Below are 17,575 nucleotides of genomic sequence, written 5' to 3'. Positions count from 1 at the left end.
CATCTGGATGGACCCTCAGGGGGTCTCTAGGCTGGTTGTAGACCTTGAAAAAACAAGTCTGTACAACAGCTTATATTATAAAAGCATTTTATTGAACACACTCTGGAGGTAGTCAGAACCAGAACAAAATTTGAGATTGGGGTGGGGACTCCATTTTGACAGTTTAGATGCTGGAAAATGTGTTGTCACCGAGGACCACGCCCTAGAGACCTAAAGGTTGATTCGAAGCAGAACATAGAATCGCGAAACGGAAGACTAGAGACGGGGGATGGGCCCTTCCAGGAACCAAAGATGTGGTTCTACAACGGGATTGGTCTAGACTACACTCCAGAAAAAGAGAAAACTTGGCTCAGGCAGCCACCTCGAAGAGGCGGTCGCCGCGGGCCGGGTCGCTGCACATGGGAAGCAGTGTTGCAGCGGGCTCTTAGCTCTTGAAGCTCTTCCGGGAGGACGAGGTGGTGGACACGAACTTGACGCTGGAGCCGCTGCCCCCGCCACTGCCGAAGCCCACCCCCAGGCTTCGGCCGCTGCTGGCACTGAAGCCAGAGCCCGCTACACTGAGCCCGCCGCCTAGGCCGACACCCCCACTGCTGCTGGAGTAGTAGCTTCCGCTGCCACCCGCACCGAGGCCGCCACCAAGACCTCCACCGAGGCCGCCGCCAAGACCTCCACCGAGACCGCCGCCAAAACCACTACCACCGCCGTAGCCGGAGGAGACGCTGTTTGTGACGACAGCTGCAGGGAAAGGAGGGAGCACTTGGTGAGACCAGTCTGTCAGATTGATCCTACACGTCCAATTTATTTGATCCTACTAATGTTAGCCCTGAACCTGGCCCCTTTTACAGAGCAGCAAATGAGGCCCAGAAGAACTAAGTCATTTAGTTCCTCGAGGGGAAGGGGCAAGGCAGGGGGACAGGGCGCAAGATGTGTAAGATACAGGGCGTGGTCTTTAAGAGATAAGACATGAGCCACATTGCTTCGTGTCTCAGTCTGTGTTCTTCCCCTCATCACCTGCTGCTCACTAAGCGCACTGAGTAACTATATGGGGATGGGAGTGTCTGGTGTCTAGAAACAGCAGGATTCTGAGTTGGCACCAAACACCCCAAACTATCATCATTATTAATGTCTATTCAAAGTTACTTACAAATGTTGACTGGTCCAACTCCTTCTCCACTCAGTCTGAAAGGGGGAAGATTGAAATAAGAGTTAAAAACTCGCCGAAAGACAGCATTCCTCTACGTGAATAACTTTAAGAGTCATGTTTAGAGCTTCTTCTATAAGCAAGGAGCATGCATGTCCCCTCAAAATTGCTTAGTTTAGAGAAAGACATGGCTTTCTACGGGGAGTACCCAATGAAGACGACTTGACCTAGAAACAGGTTATCAGAGGAAGATTATAATGCACATTCTCCTCCACCCATTATGTGGAAAGCATGAGTAAGAGGCTGCGGGAACTGTGAATATGTATGAAGCAGTTTTTGCTTTGTAGATTACATTCTGTGAGAAGACCGGGCATGGACAGAAACACTTCTAAAAGAAAGCAGGCAGTGGGCAGTGTCAGCAGAACAGAGGAAATGGAATCGTTTGAGAATCCAATGTCAGGTGAATTTCACTCAGCTGGAGTAATCATAAAAGGCTTCCTGAAGGAAGAGGTACCCGAAGAATGGGGATGAAATTTGTTGAGTTGCTTAGTTGTTTGAAGGAGAGGCAGCATCCGTGAATACTGATAGGAATAAAGTCAGTAAAGTGAGTTGGAGCCGCATTGTGTAGGTCAGCTGTATGTCCAGGTGTCGGATTGCAACCAGATTAATGATGGATGATTATCATGCACAAGATAGTGGCTACCTGTGTGTGTGCTTTACACCCTGTAGTGGAGAAGAAGCTCCACTTTATCAAATTCGAGGCCATCTTGGGCTCATGATGTCAGCCATATGTTTGCCCACCTGCACTCCTCGCCCTCCAGCAGCTTCCTGTAGGTGGCGATCTCCACATCCAGGGCCAGCTTGGTGTTCATCAGCTCCTGGTACTCCCGCAGCAACCGGGCCATGTCCTGCTTGGCCTTCTGCAGGGCATCCTCCAGCTCGGCCAGCTTGTTCCTGGCATCCTTGAGGGCCAGTTCCCCACGCTGCTCAGCATCAGCAATGGCGTTCTGCAGGTTGGCGCACTACAGAGGGAAAGGAAGGAAGAGTGGGGACACCTTAGTAGCTGAACTGAATCTTTCTGAGACTCCAGAGGGAAGCCAGTACATTCATCCCGGTCATTGTGGATGCGGAAACATTGAAACACTGGCACTTGTTCCAGCTCTGCGTGTGTACGTGTGTGTGTGTTCAGAAAAAGTAAAGTAAAACAAAACAAAACAAAACACGTCTCCCTTTGAGAGCTCAGGCACTTTCTTTGCCTTCTTTCACCCTCTCCCTACCTGCTTCTTGACGTTGTCAATCTCAGCTCTCAGCCTCTGGATCATCCGGTTCATCTCGGAGATCTCATGCTTGGTGTTGCGAAGATCATCGCCATGCCGACCAGCGGTCTGCTGCAGCTCCTCATACTGATGCCACCAGAAAAGAGGAAAGATTTTACTTCTATGAGGATGGAAACAGTTTCCCAAGTTCACAGGCAGGAGCTACCATGAGGTGGCAAGTGGTCTATAGTCATGTACCGCATAATGACGTTTTGGTCAACGACAGACTGCACGTACAATTGTGGTCCCTTAAGATTAGTACCATATAGCCTAGGTGTGTAGTAGGCTACACCATCTAGGTGTTTAAGTACACTCTCTGATGTTTGTACAACAACGAAATCAGCTAACAGTGCATTTCTCAGAACGTATCCCCATGAAGCGACACGACACGTAGTTATCTGGGGCCTGGGGCTGGTTTTGGCTTTCTCAAGGAGGACCTGATATGACAGAATTTCCTCCTTAGTGCCTTTGCTTTCCTAGAGACACTGGTGTGAGATTCTCCTTCAGGGTCTTGAATTTATGTGGCAAATGCATACAGGACTGTTCCCATAACTCATCCCAAGAGGCCTCAACAGGTTTTGGGAACTTCATCCTTAGCGTTTTGTCAGGGCCTGGAGTCCTGGACACATGTCCATCTCCTCACTCAGGACACATTCGCCACAGCACCCACCTTGGTCTGGTACCAGGACTCAGCTTCCGTTCGGCTGCGGTTGGCAATCTCCTCGTACTGGGCCTTGACCTCGGCGATGATGCTGTCCAGGTCCAGAGAGCGGTTGTTGTCCATGGAGAGGACCACAGACGTGTCTGAGACGTGTGTCTGCATCTGGGACAGCTCCTGCAGGGACATTGGAAGTCAGTTATCTGACTGTGTTATTTAATATCAGGTCCATTCAAAGCTTCTACTCGTTGCGGTATACCAATTCGTGAGAAAAAATACCAACTATCTACCTAAAAAATTTAGGTGAGTTAATAAACAATCCAAATCATTACTAAATCTATTTAAAAAGAATCTTAACAACTCTGAATCTCCAGGAAACCCCTACTGTGTAATCTCTCAGACTTGAATCTTCTTGGCTCATAACATATTTTAAAAGCATCTAGTTGTGTGGTCTGCCATGCTGGGAGAAAACAGAGAGAGGACAGTATTCCAGAAAGAGGAGGAGGCCAGGAAGGGTATGTTGTGCCTCTATAACTCCCTCCAAACCTCGCTCTGCCAAATGACTGCTGAACAGGTCTTTTGCTTTAAATCTGACTTTTTTAAGGATTGGCTTTATAAGTAACAAAGTGTGAGTAGTACTAAAGGAATAGAAAAGACAGGGATGGTCTAGCTTAGGAGCCACTGAAAGTTGCTTAATCCTGGAGACCCTGATTCCTGGTGGTGTCCCAGTGACCATCTCTCTGGGTCCTGAACAGGGGGCATTTCTCACCGCCTCGAAGAACATCTTCATGAAGTTGATCTCGTCCATCAGCGCATCGACCTTGGCCTCCAGCTCCACCTTGTTCATGTAGGCGGCGTCCACATCCTAGAGAAACAGGCATGGTTGGCACTGCACCCGATTTCCACCCTGACTTAAACGAATGAGCTTAAGAGAGCATAGCCACTGGCTACAGGTTTTTTTCGACCCACGCACCTTCTTCAGCATCACAAACTCATTCTCAGCGGTGGTACGCTTATTGATTTCATCTTCATACCTGGTGGTAAAAACAATGGGAAGTGCTTATCAGAGGAGGAGGGCCAGGTGAGGCCTGGGGTCTTTATTGCCTGCTTTCCCACCAGGAACGAGCTTCTTACGTCATATCGGCAGAGAGGGAGGGGGCGCTGGTAGGTGAGCCCCTGGGAGAGATCCTTACCATTAGGATACCGTTTTCTCTGTAGCTGCCTACCAGATAATCATTCTATTATTGCTATAATTCAGTTGCTTCAAGAATACTGCTGTAGGAGAGTTGTGCTGTTTCTCCCCAACTCCACATCTAGTCAATTTCTCTAGTGCTTTTTTTCAGCTTTCACAGCCCTTTAAAAAAACAAAAAACTAGCAGGCTAGCTGCTAGTTCAGAAGGACTAAAGAAATTATTTGAGCCACCGAGCTGGGTTATGTCATCTCTGCTTTGCAGGGAATCCATCAAAAGCCCGTGCTGTGTACCTTGAGTGTCTAGGGGAGGAAAGCCCCAAAGAGCAAGGATTGCATGACCGCTTATTTCACTGGGTGGTACCGGGGCGCTGCGCTTGCTGCTCTGGACGGTGGCTAAGTGCTTTGCAGAGGGACCGAGCTCAGGCCTGGAACTTTCTAAACATGGACTTGGATTTTTTTTTAGGTGTCTATGGAAGCTATATGCTTCTAGTCCGTGGGGAAGGTAGAGGCAGTAGTCTGGTTATGAAGTATATCTGGTGCCAAGAAGACACCGGCCACCCCTTTCTCCACTCCACCCAACTCACTTGTTCTTGAAGTCCTCCACCAGGTCCTGCATGTTCCTCAGCTCCGAGTCCAGGCGGCCTCTCTCCCCGAGGATACCATCCAGCTGTCTCCTGAGGTTGTTGATGTACTGCTCGAACAAAGGCTCCAGGTTCTGCCTCACGGTCCTGGTGCCCTGCTCCTGGAGCAGGGTCCACTTGGTGTCCAGGACCTTGTTCTGCTGTTCCAGGAAGCGCACCTGGAGGGGACAGAATTTGAAGATGAGAAATTTGGATTTTGTGTTTCATTGATCAATTCACCAGTTTTCCTTCCATCTCATGCTGTCCCCATGAACCTTTCCCCTGTGCAGCGCCTGGCCCTGGGCCCCAGGAGGGGAGGTCTAGAGGGAGGAGCCTAACCCCACTTTTCTGGGGTCGATGGGACACTTATCCAGGCCACAGACAGCACCGGGCACAGCTTGGGCGGACTGTGGCCCAGCACGGTGGGGGCTGCGAGGCACTCAGGCTACTGCCCTGTGGACTCATCCTCCTCTCTATGCGATCAGTCCCGTTACAGGAAGCACGGACTTCATCTCTTTTCCAGCAGTAATCTCAGAGCCCTGAAAGGGTAATCTCTGAAGGGGCATAAGACTCTCTCTTTGAAGGTGCCAGTCTAATTAAGAGAGTGGGCCACAAATCCAGGACATGGAAACAAATGGAAACATGCAACTGCAAACTCTGAAGTATTTGCACAAAGTCAGAAAGGCTCCCCACCCCACCCCCTCTTTCTTTGGAATTTATCCCACACTCAGAGCGGGTTTTCACAAAGGATCATGTCTCACCTTGTCGATGAAGGAGGCGAACTTGTTGTTGAGGGTCTTGATCTGCTCCCGCTCTTCGGTCCTCACCCGCTGGATGGTGGGGTCGATTTGCAGGTTGAGGGGAGTCAGAAGACTCTGGTTGACGGTGACCTCCTGGATGCCGCCAGGGGGACAGACGGGGAAGCCGGGACCACCAAAGCCACCTCCAAAGCCAGCGCCGCCACCAAGCCCGAAGCCACCACCAGCGCCACTGCCAAAACCAAATCCGCTCCCGGCGCCACCTCCAAAGCCATAGCCGCCGCCAGCAACGGCTCCAAATCGGTTCCTGAAGCCGCCGCCACTAGTGCTGATGGAGATCCTCTTGGAGCCCCCCAGATTGTAGAGGCTCCTGCTGCCATAGCCACCCGCTCCACCAGCACCCCCAAGGCTGACCCTGCCAAAGCCGCCACCGCCACCCCCGGACCGGGACACGGAGGTGAAACTGGTGCGGGAGACAGATGGGGTGATGGCTGAGGCGGCGCTGAAGCCACGGCTGCCGCCACTCCGGAAGGACACACTCGACTGGCGAGACATGATGGCTTGTTCCTGGTGGAGCAAGAGTACTGAGTACTGGGGGTCCGAGGTGCTGGAGAGAACAGAGCTCAGCAGGACGCAGAAGGTGGCTGTGTTCCCCAGAGCTGCAATCCCCACTTTTATCCTCTAGAGCTGGGCTGGGCGGGAGAGTTGTCGAGCTGTGAATGATTAAGTGGGCTGGGCATGCCTCGGGGGCAGCTGTGAGCTCACCGTCACACCTGCGCGGGCCGTGTGGGGTGCAAACACTTTCTTCCTGGCAGGCCCTGCTTAGGTAGGAATAACCTTGCCTTGCAGCACTGATGTCTTAGCAGCAAGTTGGCGATGCTGTCCTCAGGTCCATCTTCGCCATTGCGTCCCAGGGCTGGGAGCAGCCCAAGGATGCCAGGAAGCAAGGGGGCATTTGGCCAATGTCCCAAGGGATCCTTATGGGACCGGGGATATTGTCAACTGCCCAGCGCGGTGTACACTGCCTGTGAACGGGGGCAAAGTGAGTTCCCACTGGCAGTGATTTCTCTTCTCACTCTTCCAGGCAGGGGGTTGCTATGGGGACTTCAGCACCTGGAAATGCAACTGTGGCCTGAGATCTCCGCTGTGTGCAGAGGGGAAGATAGAACTCTGTCCTTTCCTGCAGAATTTCCTCTCTTGGGGGAGGCGCAGTTATCCCAGAGCCTGCTGGGCAGATTATCCTGCAAAGTTCCAGCCAGAAAGGCGCCCCAAGCTCCAGAAACAGAGAACGGGGGACACCCTCAGCCCCCGGTATTTACCACTTTGCTCTCTGCAGGGCAGGCCTAGCCCTCCCCAGCTCCTCCTGATTCTGCATTTTCTGCAGCACTTAACCTTTTTGCTGGTTCTTCAGCCTGGGCAGGACCCTGTCGGGGCTTAACAAACCCAGGGGCCCCATGCGGTCCCTCACAGAAAGTCCTGGGACTCAGCCTGGCAGTCACGTCTCTCTGCAGGGGGAGCTGCTCTGCCCGCTCCGCTGGCCCCCCGGGTGTGTTCCAGCAAGCCCTCAGTGATTCCACCAGGGAAGAAATGAGTCATCGTATCTGTCGATACAGGCTGCAGGCCGCCACAAACACATACCTGCAGGAGCTTCTAATCTCGTCAGGAACATGTTGAGAACCTGCAGACCTGTTATAACGGCGGACCGCTCCGTGCCAAGCAGCGGGAACTGCTGTGCTTTCTCTCGGCTGCAGCCCAGAGTCTCCTTCAGGGCCAGGGGAATGGAAAACGGGGTTCTCAGGCTGTGGATTGTCCTGCCAGAGCAGGTTCCGGGGACCGGGCAGCTGGCATAACAACCTGCCACAGTTGCTTTAGGGTGGACCTCCGTAAGACCCCTCTGCAAATCTTGTCCAGGTGGGCTGTGGCACCAGATGGGGGACAGCGGGTCTGGTTAGGCTTTGGCAGGTGTCTGTCCTCCACTACACCCTCTCTTTTTGGCTCCAGATCTAAGTAGGCTGCCTCCCCAAAACAGAAGCAAGACCCCCAGGCCACACTTGGGCCACTGAGAGCTGTGGGCGACACCCCTGCCCTGGGGCTGGAGGTAGGGGTGGGGTGGGGATGGGTTCAAAGCCCCGGCGCTGAGGAGGTACATTTGCAGGAGGAGAGAAAGGAAGACCCAGCCTGGGCTCAGGACTCTCTAGTCAGAGCCTGCGGTTGGCCACAAGGGAGCCAGAGCTGTGCAAAAATGACCCTGAGCTGCTAGGGATCAGCTGAGATGTGATTGCTCCCCGGAGGGCTGATGAGAAAGCGGTGGACAGGGAAATCCAGACAGACCAATGGCCAGAGCTGGGCTTACAGGTCTGGAGCAATGAGATCTCCCTCCTTGGCTCCCTGCCTGGAGAATTCCTGAAACTCAGGGGTGAATTTTACTGAGTTCATCAATTTCACACTTTGTTGCCTCTCAGGCAACAGACGTGAGTGTCTTAGGGGTCCTGAGACATATCGGGGGACCCTCAGCCCCCGATAGAACAGATCCCAGCTTGAAGCAAGTGTCTGGGGACTCCTAGCTCTAACTCTCCCTCTCCACTGGACGAGCTCCATGAGGGTACATGTGTCCTCCCCGGGTCCTGGGTTTGGTCCCCACTGCCCTGGGGAAAGCTCCACCCCTCCTGAGACACTAGGACATTCTCTTCTCTGCATTCCTTCTCCTCCCAGCTGTGTTGTGGAAGGAGTAGGACTCGGTGGAACAGGAATGCATTCTGGCCAGTCTGAGAATCGCTAGAATGTGCCAAGCTCAGATTCAGATGCCAGTGACCGAAGATCTGTGGGTGGTGAGTAACTGTGGCGGGAAGGGTTTGGTGCCTGACTCCAGGCGGGGTTGGGGGGAGGCAGTCTCTGTCCAAGTTCTGTGGAAACCCTACCCCCAGCAGGCAGGGCACCCCTCCCGCACTGCCAGACCTGGACAGCTATAAATAGTGGAGATGCGCCCGTGGGGAGCCAGGCACCAGCAGTGTGGGAGTCCCACCCAGCCTGGAATCCCACTGGGGCAGGAACAGAGGGATTACACAGAGCTCCCTGAGCTTTCTGCTGGGCCCCAGAAGAGGCAGTTACCAAGACTTGGCAGGACACATGACTTCGCTTCTCCAGGCATCGTTTTTCTCATCTGCAAAAGATGAGTGAAAGGCTAAGGGAGCCGCGGTGGCTGACCCTCCGGGTGTCCCTGGCAGAGGAGGGACAATGATGACTGCCCTGGCCTCCCTCACAGAGGAGTGTGGGGACATGGAACACTGGCAGCATTTCATAAACAGCGACGTGCCTCACAGACCAGGCAGGGAGTAGGATTGGTGCAAGTGTCCATGGGGCATGATTAGGCAAATCCTGCAACACCAGCCCAGGGCCCCCTCCTCGGAGCCCCCCGCAATCTGTATGCCTGTGATAAAAGATGGATGGACTAGAACACAGTCAACAGAACATCTATTCAATAGAAGACGGTTTGCACACGTCCTGTAGGTCTCACCAAATGGTACTTTCCCTCAGGTTAGGGAACACGTCTGCTCATCTTCACATCGTTGCACACTCAGCCCAGCCTTGCACAGTGAAGGTGCTCAGCAAACATTTTTTGGATTGAATTGACAGACCTAAGGCCATCTCCCTCCACTCCTTCCCCAGATTTGGTGTGAGGCCCTCCCTGGCCCCACACCAAATCCCAGAGTCCTGACCATCTGTTTCTGTCCCAGGGTCCACGTCTACAGGACAGGCCTCTTGTCCCCTTCAGCCCAGGCATGCTCATGACTCTTCATTCCTTGGACTTCCCTCCACTCCTCTCCCCCATACCCTGCCCGGAGGCTACCAGTGGCCCCCATGCCTGCCCCAGCCAACATGTCCCCTCCCAGGAGACAAAGAAAGCTGCATTGTCCTCGTCTTTCTTTCCAGACCTCCTATCCCATGCCTGCTCAGCACAAAAAGTGGGGAGCAATAGTTGAGGCATGAGTCACCTATTCCCTGGGTGACAGTTGGCAGCCCCATCTGGGAGCACGAGCCAGATTCCGCAGGAGCTGGAAGAGCTGATGGAGCACTGCTCCAGCCCCAGCAACTCCTCACAAAGCCTCAGCCTCCAGGAAGATTGTCGCTGCCTCCACCTCCCGCTGGGAGCCAGCGGGAATCCTGCCCCCAACCCACCTCTGGGGCCCACTTTCATCTCAGCTGCATTCTCAGGATCACAGGGGCATAGAGGAGACGGCCCCTCTGGGGCCTGGGGAGCTGGATGCACCACCCATCCCACAGCGGCCATGTCTGGCCAGGGCTGCCTTGTGATGCTGGGAACCCCACCCAGCCTCTCTAGGACCTTCAGACCCGGCATCTGAAAATAGTCCTGGGTAGAAATGCAGATGTCCACACGTGAAGCAACTACACCGCCTTGGCTCCGATGGGCTTTGGAGGCCCTGTGCCATTACTTGGGTGACAAGTGGGCCCTTGGAGATGACTTTACCTGTGGAAGGGCTTCACACAAATTGTGGGTCACAGCATAGGAGCAGAAGCTTGTGGGCCCACGCTGGGCTGTGTCTTGGTCCTAACCCAGCCCTGGAATTGTTGGGGCCCTAAACACCCGGCCCCACCTCTCCCTGCAGTTTCCCCCACTGGCGCTGGAGACGAGCACAGTCTGCAGATGCAGGAGGAAAGGGGCTCGAGCTCATGGGAGGGGCCGCGCCAGCTGGGATGGTAATTTCGAGCCGGGGTTGGCAGGAAGGGTGGGGCAAACTTGCAGGGGGCTGTGGGGAGCAGCCTGGCCCCCAGCCCTCAGATTCGGCGGGCGATTGGCACTTGTGGGGCGAGAGGCGTACCACGGAGCTCTCAGCCTCCCGCCAACAGGTCCCTGCAGGTCTGGGAATGTTCTTCCCTCATTTGAAGGGTGTTTTGCCAATGACATACCAAAGTCTTTGAAAATCCCCTCAGTTGATTGAAACCGTAGGCTGGAAATCAACAAATACTTTAATTAGTCAGAGAGACTAAAAAAAGGATACACAGCAAAACCCTCTGTGCTTTGCCTTCCATGAGGGTGATTTCATTTTTTTGATAAACACTTGTACAGGACTTTCTGTGTGGCAGACACTGCCCTATGGACTTTGCATCCGTGAATCAAAAATCGTGAATACCAAAGAAGAGCTTTTACCATTTTCTTGGCATTTGCTTTGTTCTTACACACAGGTGTGAGCGTGCCTGGTACTCCGGCAATTTCAGCCTTTCTGTACAATGGAGAGGCCAGGATGCGATTCATTGATACCGGACTTCTATCCTTACGAGGTCAGAGTCATGCAAGGAAGCTTTTTTACCTTCTTAACCTGCCCCATGTTCCTTTCCTCCCTGCTCCTTTCTGTTCCTACTCCAGTATCCACAACGAGGGCTGGGCACATGGAGGAGAGACTGGAGCTGCTCTCTCGGAGTTTCTGCTTGGGCCACTGCTTCCTCATCCTGGCAAGGTAGGGCCAGGCAGGGGGGACAGAGTCCTGCTTCCATCCTGCTTTCCCCTCGGCTTTGGGTGAGCTCTAATGACTTGGGAGTGAATCAGTACAGACCGAGATGATATGATAGGGAAGAAAGGAGACGACAGCACCGAGGCTGGAAATGTCACCTCTCCCAGGACCAGCCTCAGGAAACACACTCGGGGTCTGGACAGTGCTGGAGGCGAATGGACACCTGCCCGGCCCGGCCACATCTTCTGCACGTGCTCACGGCTCCTGTCTTCACATCCCACAGGCACGTAGACCACCGGCCTTGCTCACGGTCCACTGAGACCAGTAGTCACTGTCGAGGCCTCGTGAAAACTTGTTAGCTTTTTCCAAGAGAGACACAGCCTCAAAGGCACCCGAGAAGAGAGAGCACAGAAACACTTGCACTGATCATTTAGTCATTTCTTCATTCAACATGCGTGTTTTGAGCAACTGCGGGGTGCTGTGCACTGAGCCGCCACAGTGGGGGCACAGCGGTGAACAGGACAGGCCCATGGGAGAGACACAGGGTCTGAGGACAGGGCCAGGTCTCTTCCCCGACCTCCTTGCCAGGGCCAGCACAGTAAGCCACGCCACTTGCCTCGTGACGGGGTGGCCCCGCAAAGGCTGGGTTGGGGAATTCAGCCTGACTTGGTTTCAGATAACTCCGTTCCCACAAGCCATCCAGGGTGAGCCCCGGCCAGACTTTCCTATGGGAATCTTCTGGCTTTGACTCCTCCCCACCCCCTCCCAGCCATGCCCAGATGTCCCTCGGCGATTCACTAGGAGAGGAGGAGGCTGGGTTCAGAGAGGTGAAGCCCTAACCCCAAATCCCTCAGCAAGATGGGGTTAGAGCCAGGACCAGGTCTGCCCTGTTCTGCACGCCATCCATTGCCCTGACTGTCTCTCCCGGGTTTCAGCAAGAGCCCATTGACGTCCCACTCCAAGGCTGCATGTGTTGGTTGCCTACGCAGGACCCTCTCCCGAGGCCAGGGTGGAAGGAGGCCTGCGTGGATGGAGGGGCTGACCTCCGGCTGTCACGGGTGATGTGATTTTACTGCTTCCCGCCTCTCTCCTGTGTGCAGCCCTGAGAGTTGCTGGCACTGACCCAGGCCTTTCCAGGGTGGAGACAAGCCTCTGAGCCAAAGTCAGCACCAAGGCCCTTTCCCCCAAGGCATTTGCCTGTGCCAGGCCACCAGGTCCCACCAGGTCCCATCAGGCTGGGGCGCTGACCACAGATGGGAGGGTGCAAACCCCTTCCTGTCCTGCCCCTCTCCCCTGCCTGTCCTCCCACTGACGGATACAAGGAGGGAGGACTCAGACCTGGCTCCGTTGCCTGTGTTCAGAACCCCACCGTGCTCTCGGCTGACTCTAACCAAATCCATGTCCTCGGAAACTGTTTCAAGGGGCCCCATGTCTTTCATTCCACCTACCAGTGCCTGGGCTCCCATGGCCGTTCAGCCTCAATTCCCCTCTTCAGCCGGGTGGATCCCTTCACACCCCACCCCAGGGCCCACTGTTCCCCAGCTTTCATGCTTAGAAGGGTAGTTACGCTGAGTACTGGCTCTGTCTCTGTCTCTGTCTTGGCTTCCCTGACACAGAACATGAGGCAAAGATCTAGTCTCTTCCAAATGAGTGAGATGTCTCTGACGATCACTGGATGGGGAGCTTCTCTGAAACTCTGGACTTTCCGTGATCCCCAAACTCCTTGAAACACAGGGTGGGTCGGTGCCCAGGATGTGCTTTGTGGCATGACAGAAGACAATCAGAGCAGCCATGCTTACACAGCACTCACTGTGCCCAGGCATGGTTCCAGACAGCGAGTGTAACTCATTTACCACTCACGACCTCATGAGGTGGGCCTGTTATGATGCCCATTTTACAAACAAGAAAACTGAGGCCCAGAGGAGTTAAGTAGCTGGTAAGTGACAGAGCCTGGATATGAACCCTAAAGCCCTTGTCTCACCATGGTTGACACTCGGCAGTCACTCAGGTGTCTCAGCATCTTCCAGGGACCCTGAGGGAGAGGAAGCTCTATCCCTGAGTGGAGATGGGGGATGGACCTTGGGGAGACCCTCCCCTCTCTGGACTGCCAGAACCCGGGGTGGGGCAGCGGGACCTCTGGGGCAAGACTCCAGTGGATTGGGGTCATCCTATACAACCTTCCTGGAGGGGAAGCTTGGGGACCATCACTCCTCTCCCTCCCTCCCTGGGACCAGAGATGGGGCAAAGGCCCAGATGCCTCCAAGGCAGTGGTTTCCACAGGGCCAAGAAGTGACCAACAATACTTCCCCAACACCTCAGGAGTGGTCCAGCATCTTGGTTCAGCCTTCAGTTTTTCCTTCTATTTCTCACCTCTCCCAACCCAGCAACTCCCTATGGCCAAGACACCCACACAGGCCCGGCAGAGCTTCGCTCCAGATGAGCAGAGGCCACCGACAGGAGGGAATGAAATGGGAAGACCCAGCCTGAGTGTCGTTTGCCATTTTTGACCCTTAAGAATGAGCCAGGCTACCCAGTGGCCTCAGAGGGAGTAGATCAACTCCTGCCTGAGGCTGCGCCACTCAGAAAGGAAATTAACTTCATTTCATTCCGACATGTAGCCTCGTTTCTTTTGGTGACATTGGACCTCATTTCCCCCACTCTTTTTTGAAACGAATGGCTATTGAAGTGCTTACTGTGTGCCCAACGTGGGGCTAGGACTTAACATGCATTGTCTCATTTAACACTCACATTATCCAAGGCAATAAAGCACTATTGTTATTGCTGTTTTCCGAACCCCAGAAAGGAAATCTGTCTTATCTAAGGTCACACAGCTAATAAGCATCAAACGTGAGATTTGACCCCAGGTCTGGATGTTCCTAGAGCCTGTCTTCTCAACCAGAGCACAAGTAGTGGTGCTCAGGGGACCTTGAGCACCGTGGGCAGCCCACACCCCAAAGCCTCCTTAAATAAACACACCACCTAAACGGAAACTCCTCTGCAAACCAGCTTTGAGACAGGTCTGCCATACCATCGCCTCTTTCTAACTAGATCACAGCCCCTAAACCCCAAGACCTACGCATGAAGAGATTCTGGAGGCACGCTAAGGCCGTCAACACAGCGAGGCCCCCGCAGGATGGAACTGCCAACTCTCTGGATCTATGAGGACCTAGTGTTCTCCACTTACCCATCAGCCCTCCCAGGCAGGCATGTGCCAAAGAGAGAACAAAAGCCCCATTCACTATGACCCTCCTGTGCCCCCACCGTACCCTGCTTCCCTCCTCAGCAGCCCAGGAGTCCCAACCGGTTTCTGAGTCTGCCCCGAGGGCTTGACCCACCCAGGGTGAGACTCCTCACCCTGCAGACTCGCTGTCCAGGGCCACTGAGGCACTCAAGGGCTATTGATGCCTTGCAGCCTGAATGTCGTGACCTATTCAGCCTCTTGGGCAGTCTCCAGTCACCAGCTGACCTGGGCATCCCTGAGGGCTGGGCCCCCTCACTCTGGGGCCAGCCATGGCCTCCTGCAGTTTGGCACACTGCCCTCAGCAGAGAACAATAACACGTTATGGTCTGTAAGTCCTCAGCCATAACATGGCTCCATTGTTCTGAGTCTGGAACATTATCTCACTCCAACCCTGAGAATCAAGGTTATCTCCCGTCCCCCCTTTGCTCAAGAACATGCAGGAGCTTCTATTGGCCTTATACTCACCTCCTCATTCTTCTGGATCCCCCTTCCTCATCATCCTTACTACCATGTATGGTGGGGAGAATACCAGCCCCCAGAGATGTCCACACCCTCATCCCCCGAACCCGGGAATATGTCATGCTTCGCGGCAAAGGGGAGTTAAGGCTGCAGAAGGAATGAAGGTTGCTAATCAACTGACTTTAAAATTGAGAAATTATCCTGGATTATCTCGGTGGGTCCAAGATAATCCTAAGGGTCCTTCCGTGTGGAGGAGGAAGACAGAAAAGGCAGTCAGAGTGACATTGTCAGCTTCGAAGAAGGGAGGAAAGGGGTGGTGAGCCAAGGAATGTGGGTGGCCCCAGAAGCTGGGAAAGACAAGAAAACAGATTCCCCCTAAAGCTTCCAGAAGAAATGCTGCCCTGCCGACACCTTGATTTTAGCCCAGTGAGACCCGTTTCAGACTCTGATCTCCAGAACTCTGAGAGGATAAATTTGTGTTTTGGTAATTTGTTACAGCAGCAACAGGACGCAAATGCACCATCTCCATCCGGATTCTGCTTCCACCAAGGGGATCTACTCTGCACCCTCCACCACACCCGGGTTACCCTCTCCCAGATTCAAGACCTCTTCCCTGCCTCCTTCCCCCAGCCCTGCCTGCCCCTCCCCCTTCCTGAATTCTGCTCCTCGCAGCCCCACTCCAAAAGCTGCCCACTGCAGAGGACCACCTTTCTCTCCTTTACTGGCCTGTTCCACATGTTGTCCCACCGGGCACTGGATCAGGTCTATGGGACAACAGTCAACAGGCTGCGTTCGTTACTGGAGATCCTCTGCTGGAGGTGTGTTTTCCTGCCCTAGGGTCTGTGTGCAGTCTGGGTTTTTGGCCACTGGTCTCAGCGGGAGAGTTCACTCTGGATCGGGTCCCTGAGTCCATCTTCCTCAGTATTGACCTTTCCCACCCCCGACATTCCCTTGCCCCAAGGCTTGGCAGGAGCAGTGCCTGGAGTGGACTGACAGGCTCAGGTGCTCACTCACTGGCTGAGGGAAGGAAGAACTCGGGCTGGATGTAGACTCGTCCTTTGGTTACTCTTGGACGGGAGCGAACCTTCAAGTCCACGCCTGCCCCACGCTGGGGCCTGGCCGCTTGGGGTGGGCCTGGCTGCTCGGTGAAGAGCCCCGCTCTGCCGGGCTTTGTCCTGTTCTTTTGAGGGGACTGGTATCTCAGCAGTTCAGTGGCCTCATTTCCTGGCCAACTGATTTCGTCCGTTGCTGCCTTTGTCCACCTAGTGGTCTCGCCCTCCATTGCCTGCCTTCAGCTACGGTCTTCATGCTGGCGAAGCCAAGAAAGGCAAGATGGCAGTTCGTAGGAAGAATCTCTGCCAGCTGGTGAAGAATGTGTTTGTCCTAGAACATGACCCCACAGTTGGTGTCTCCCTGTGGACCTTGGCCTGGTGGACAAATGCTGACACTTCCCAGTGGTCCAGTTCTTTGGGAGGGAGGTGGTGGAAACCATCCCCACCCTTTCCCAGACAGCCCCCAGAGGGCTCACCCCAAAAGGCATGGGCCCCGTCCAGCTGCCCAAAGCCCCACAGCCCTCTTGGTTGGCAGAGAACAGAAAGTGCCCTTTGTGTTAGAATTTTGACAGAGCTTCCAGTTCTTGAGGAGAACAGGGCATGTCTAATAGATTTATCTCATAATGACCTCAGCTGGGAGCACGAGCTAAAGACAGTCCTTCACCTGGAAATAGCTCTGGGCTGCTCAGGACTTCTGCCCTCCGCTTCCCCCTACACCCCCGTGAGGATTCCCACGGCCTGTGTCCTGTCTGTATCCCTCCAGGGAAATGAGCATGGCGGGGTTACGGCTCTTCCCCTGGTGGGGGACAGCCCCGCAGGGAAGTGGGAGGAGCAGAGTAAGTCATGTCTTGGGTTTGCTCCCTGAGGAAACCAAAGCAGCACAAATGGTCTCACCCCAAACATCGGTTCCAGGTGACCAAATTGGGCCCCACCTTGCCACTCAGTTGGGTCGGCGCTTCCAAAGGCCTCCAGCATCATCAACTACCTGCCTTGGTCTGGGACCGGGATTCAAGCTGGGCCTCAGGTTGGGTGACAGGTTGGCCACGTTCTTCAATCCAATACGCTCAGATCCAGGTGAGGTTGTTTTCCAAGGACAAGAGTCCTGAGATGTCTGGGCAAGGTCCGCATCCACAACTCTGAGGGCCGAGGGAAGTTTTCGCAGTCTTCACTCTCCCTGTTCTCGTTCATCCGCTCCCAGCAACCAGAATCAGCCTTCGATTGGCCTGTGGAGCATCACCCCTCCGGCATGTGGCTGGGCCCCGGGAACACTGGCCACGAGCCGCCTGGTCACAGACCCTCTCCTCAGCCTCTGAGAACACAGTCATTGCCTCCCTCCCACTTTCCCTCTTTGGAGGATCACACTGAACTTGCCAGGGGAGACCAGAGACGGTGCGCCCTTCCCCAGCCCTACTGGAGGTCAGCAAGGGGAACTCTCCTCTGCCCAGACCCACTATTCAGACGGTTCTCACTAGAACAAAGTTCTTCCTCACTGTGAGCTGAAATCGGCCTCTTTCCAACATCCACTTCTCGGTGGTGGCTCTGCTCTGTGGAGTTACACAGAAGATCAGTTCCTTTTTCCCTTTGGCAAATTTTTCTATATTTGGGGACATATCTTCGTTGGTCCCCCTTTTCTGACTCGAGGACCCTGACGCCCCAGGGAGACTAACGTG

The 17,575-nt window shown here is 54.3% G+C and overlaps 1 protein-coding gene and 1 long non-coding RNA gene across 6 annotated transcripts in view; one reads left to right on the top strand and one right to left on the bottom strand.

The window, feature by feature from the left end:
• Positions 1–6,330, bottom strand: part of KRT5 (keratin 5) — a 28,330-nt gene extending 22,000 nt beyond the window's left edge. Inside the window, exons 1-9 of one of the 2 annotated variants that reach the window (XM_046673614.1) lie at positions 5,689–6,330; positions 4,892–5,106; positions 4,089–4,149; positions 3,885–3,980; positions 3,128–3,292; positions 2,419–2,544; positions 1,943–2,163; positions 1,145–1,179; positions 71–735 (exon numbers count right to left, since the gene is read on the bottom strand). In XM_046673614.1, the coding sequence (XP_046529570.1) occupies positions 425–735; positions 1,145–1,179; positions 1,943–2,163; positions 2,419–2,544; positions 3,128–3,292; positions 3,885–3,980; positions 4,089–4,149; positions 4,892–5,106; positions 5,689–6,240 (1,782 nt within the window). In that variant the 5' untranslated portion in view covers positions 6,241–6,330 and the 3' untranslated portion in view covers positions 71–424. Of the gene's footprint in view, positions 1–70; positions 736–1,144; positions 1,180–1,942; positions 2,164–2,418; positions 2,545–3,127; positions 3,293–3,884; positions 3,981–4,088; positions 4,150–4,891; positions 5,107–5,688 lie in introns of those variants that run through there. The other variant, XM_046673622.1, reaches the window with a different exon arrangement.
• A 114-nt stretch (positions 6,331–6,444) lies between these two features.
• Positions 6,445–13,924, top strand: LOC124245860 (uncharacterized). 4 transcript variants are annotated; one of them, XR_006890356.1, is made up of 3 exons: positions 6,445–7,596; positions 8,398–8,513; positions 10,888–13,924. It is a non-coding gene; the product is annotated as an uncharacterized LOC124245860 (long non-coding RNA). The 4 variants fall into 4 exon arrangements; XR_006890357.1 differs by having other exon boundaries at positions 9,616–13,924; XR_006890354.1 differs by having other exon boundaries at positions 8,398–12,211; positions 12,770–13,924.
• The last annotated feature ends 3,651 nt before the right edge of the window (positions 13,925–17,575 follow it).

This window comes from Equus quagga, chromosome 1 (genome assembly GCF_021613505.1).
Source record: "Equus quagga isolate Etosha38 chromosome 1, UCLA_HA_Equagga_1.0, whole genome shotgun sequence".
Classification (NCBI taxonomy): Eukaryota; Metazoa; Chordata; class Mammalia; order Perissodactyla; family Equidae; genus Equus; species Equus quagga.
The sequence above is the reverse complement of the archived record's forward strand: the minus strand, read 5'-3'. Positions and strand labels throughout refer to the sequence as shown.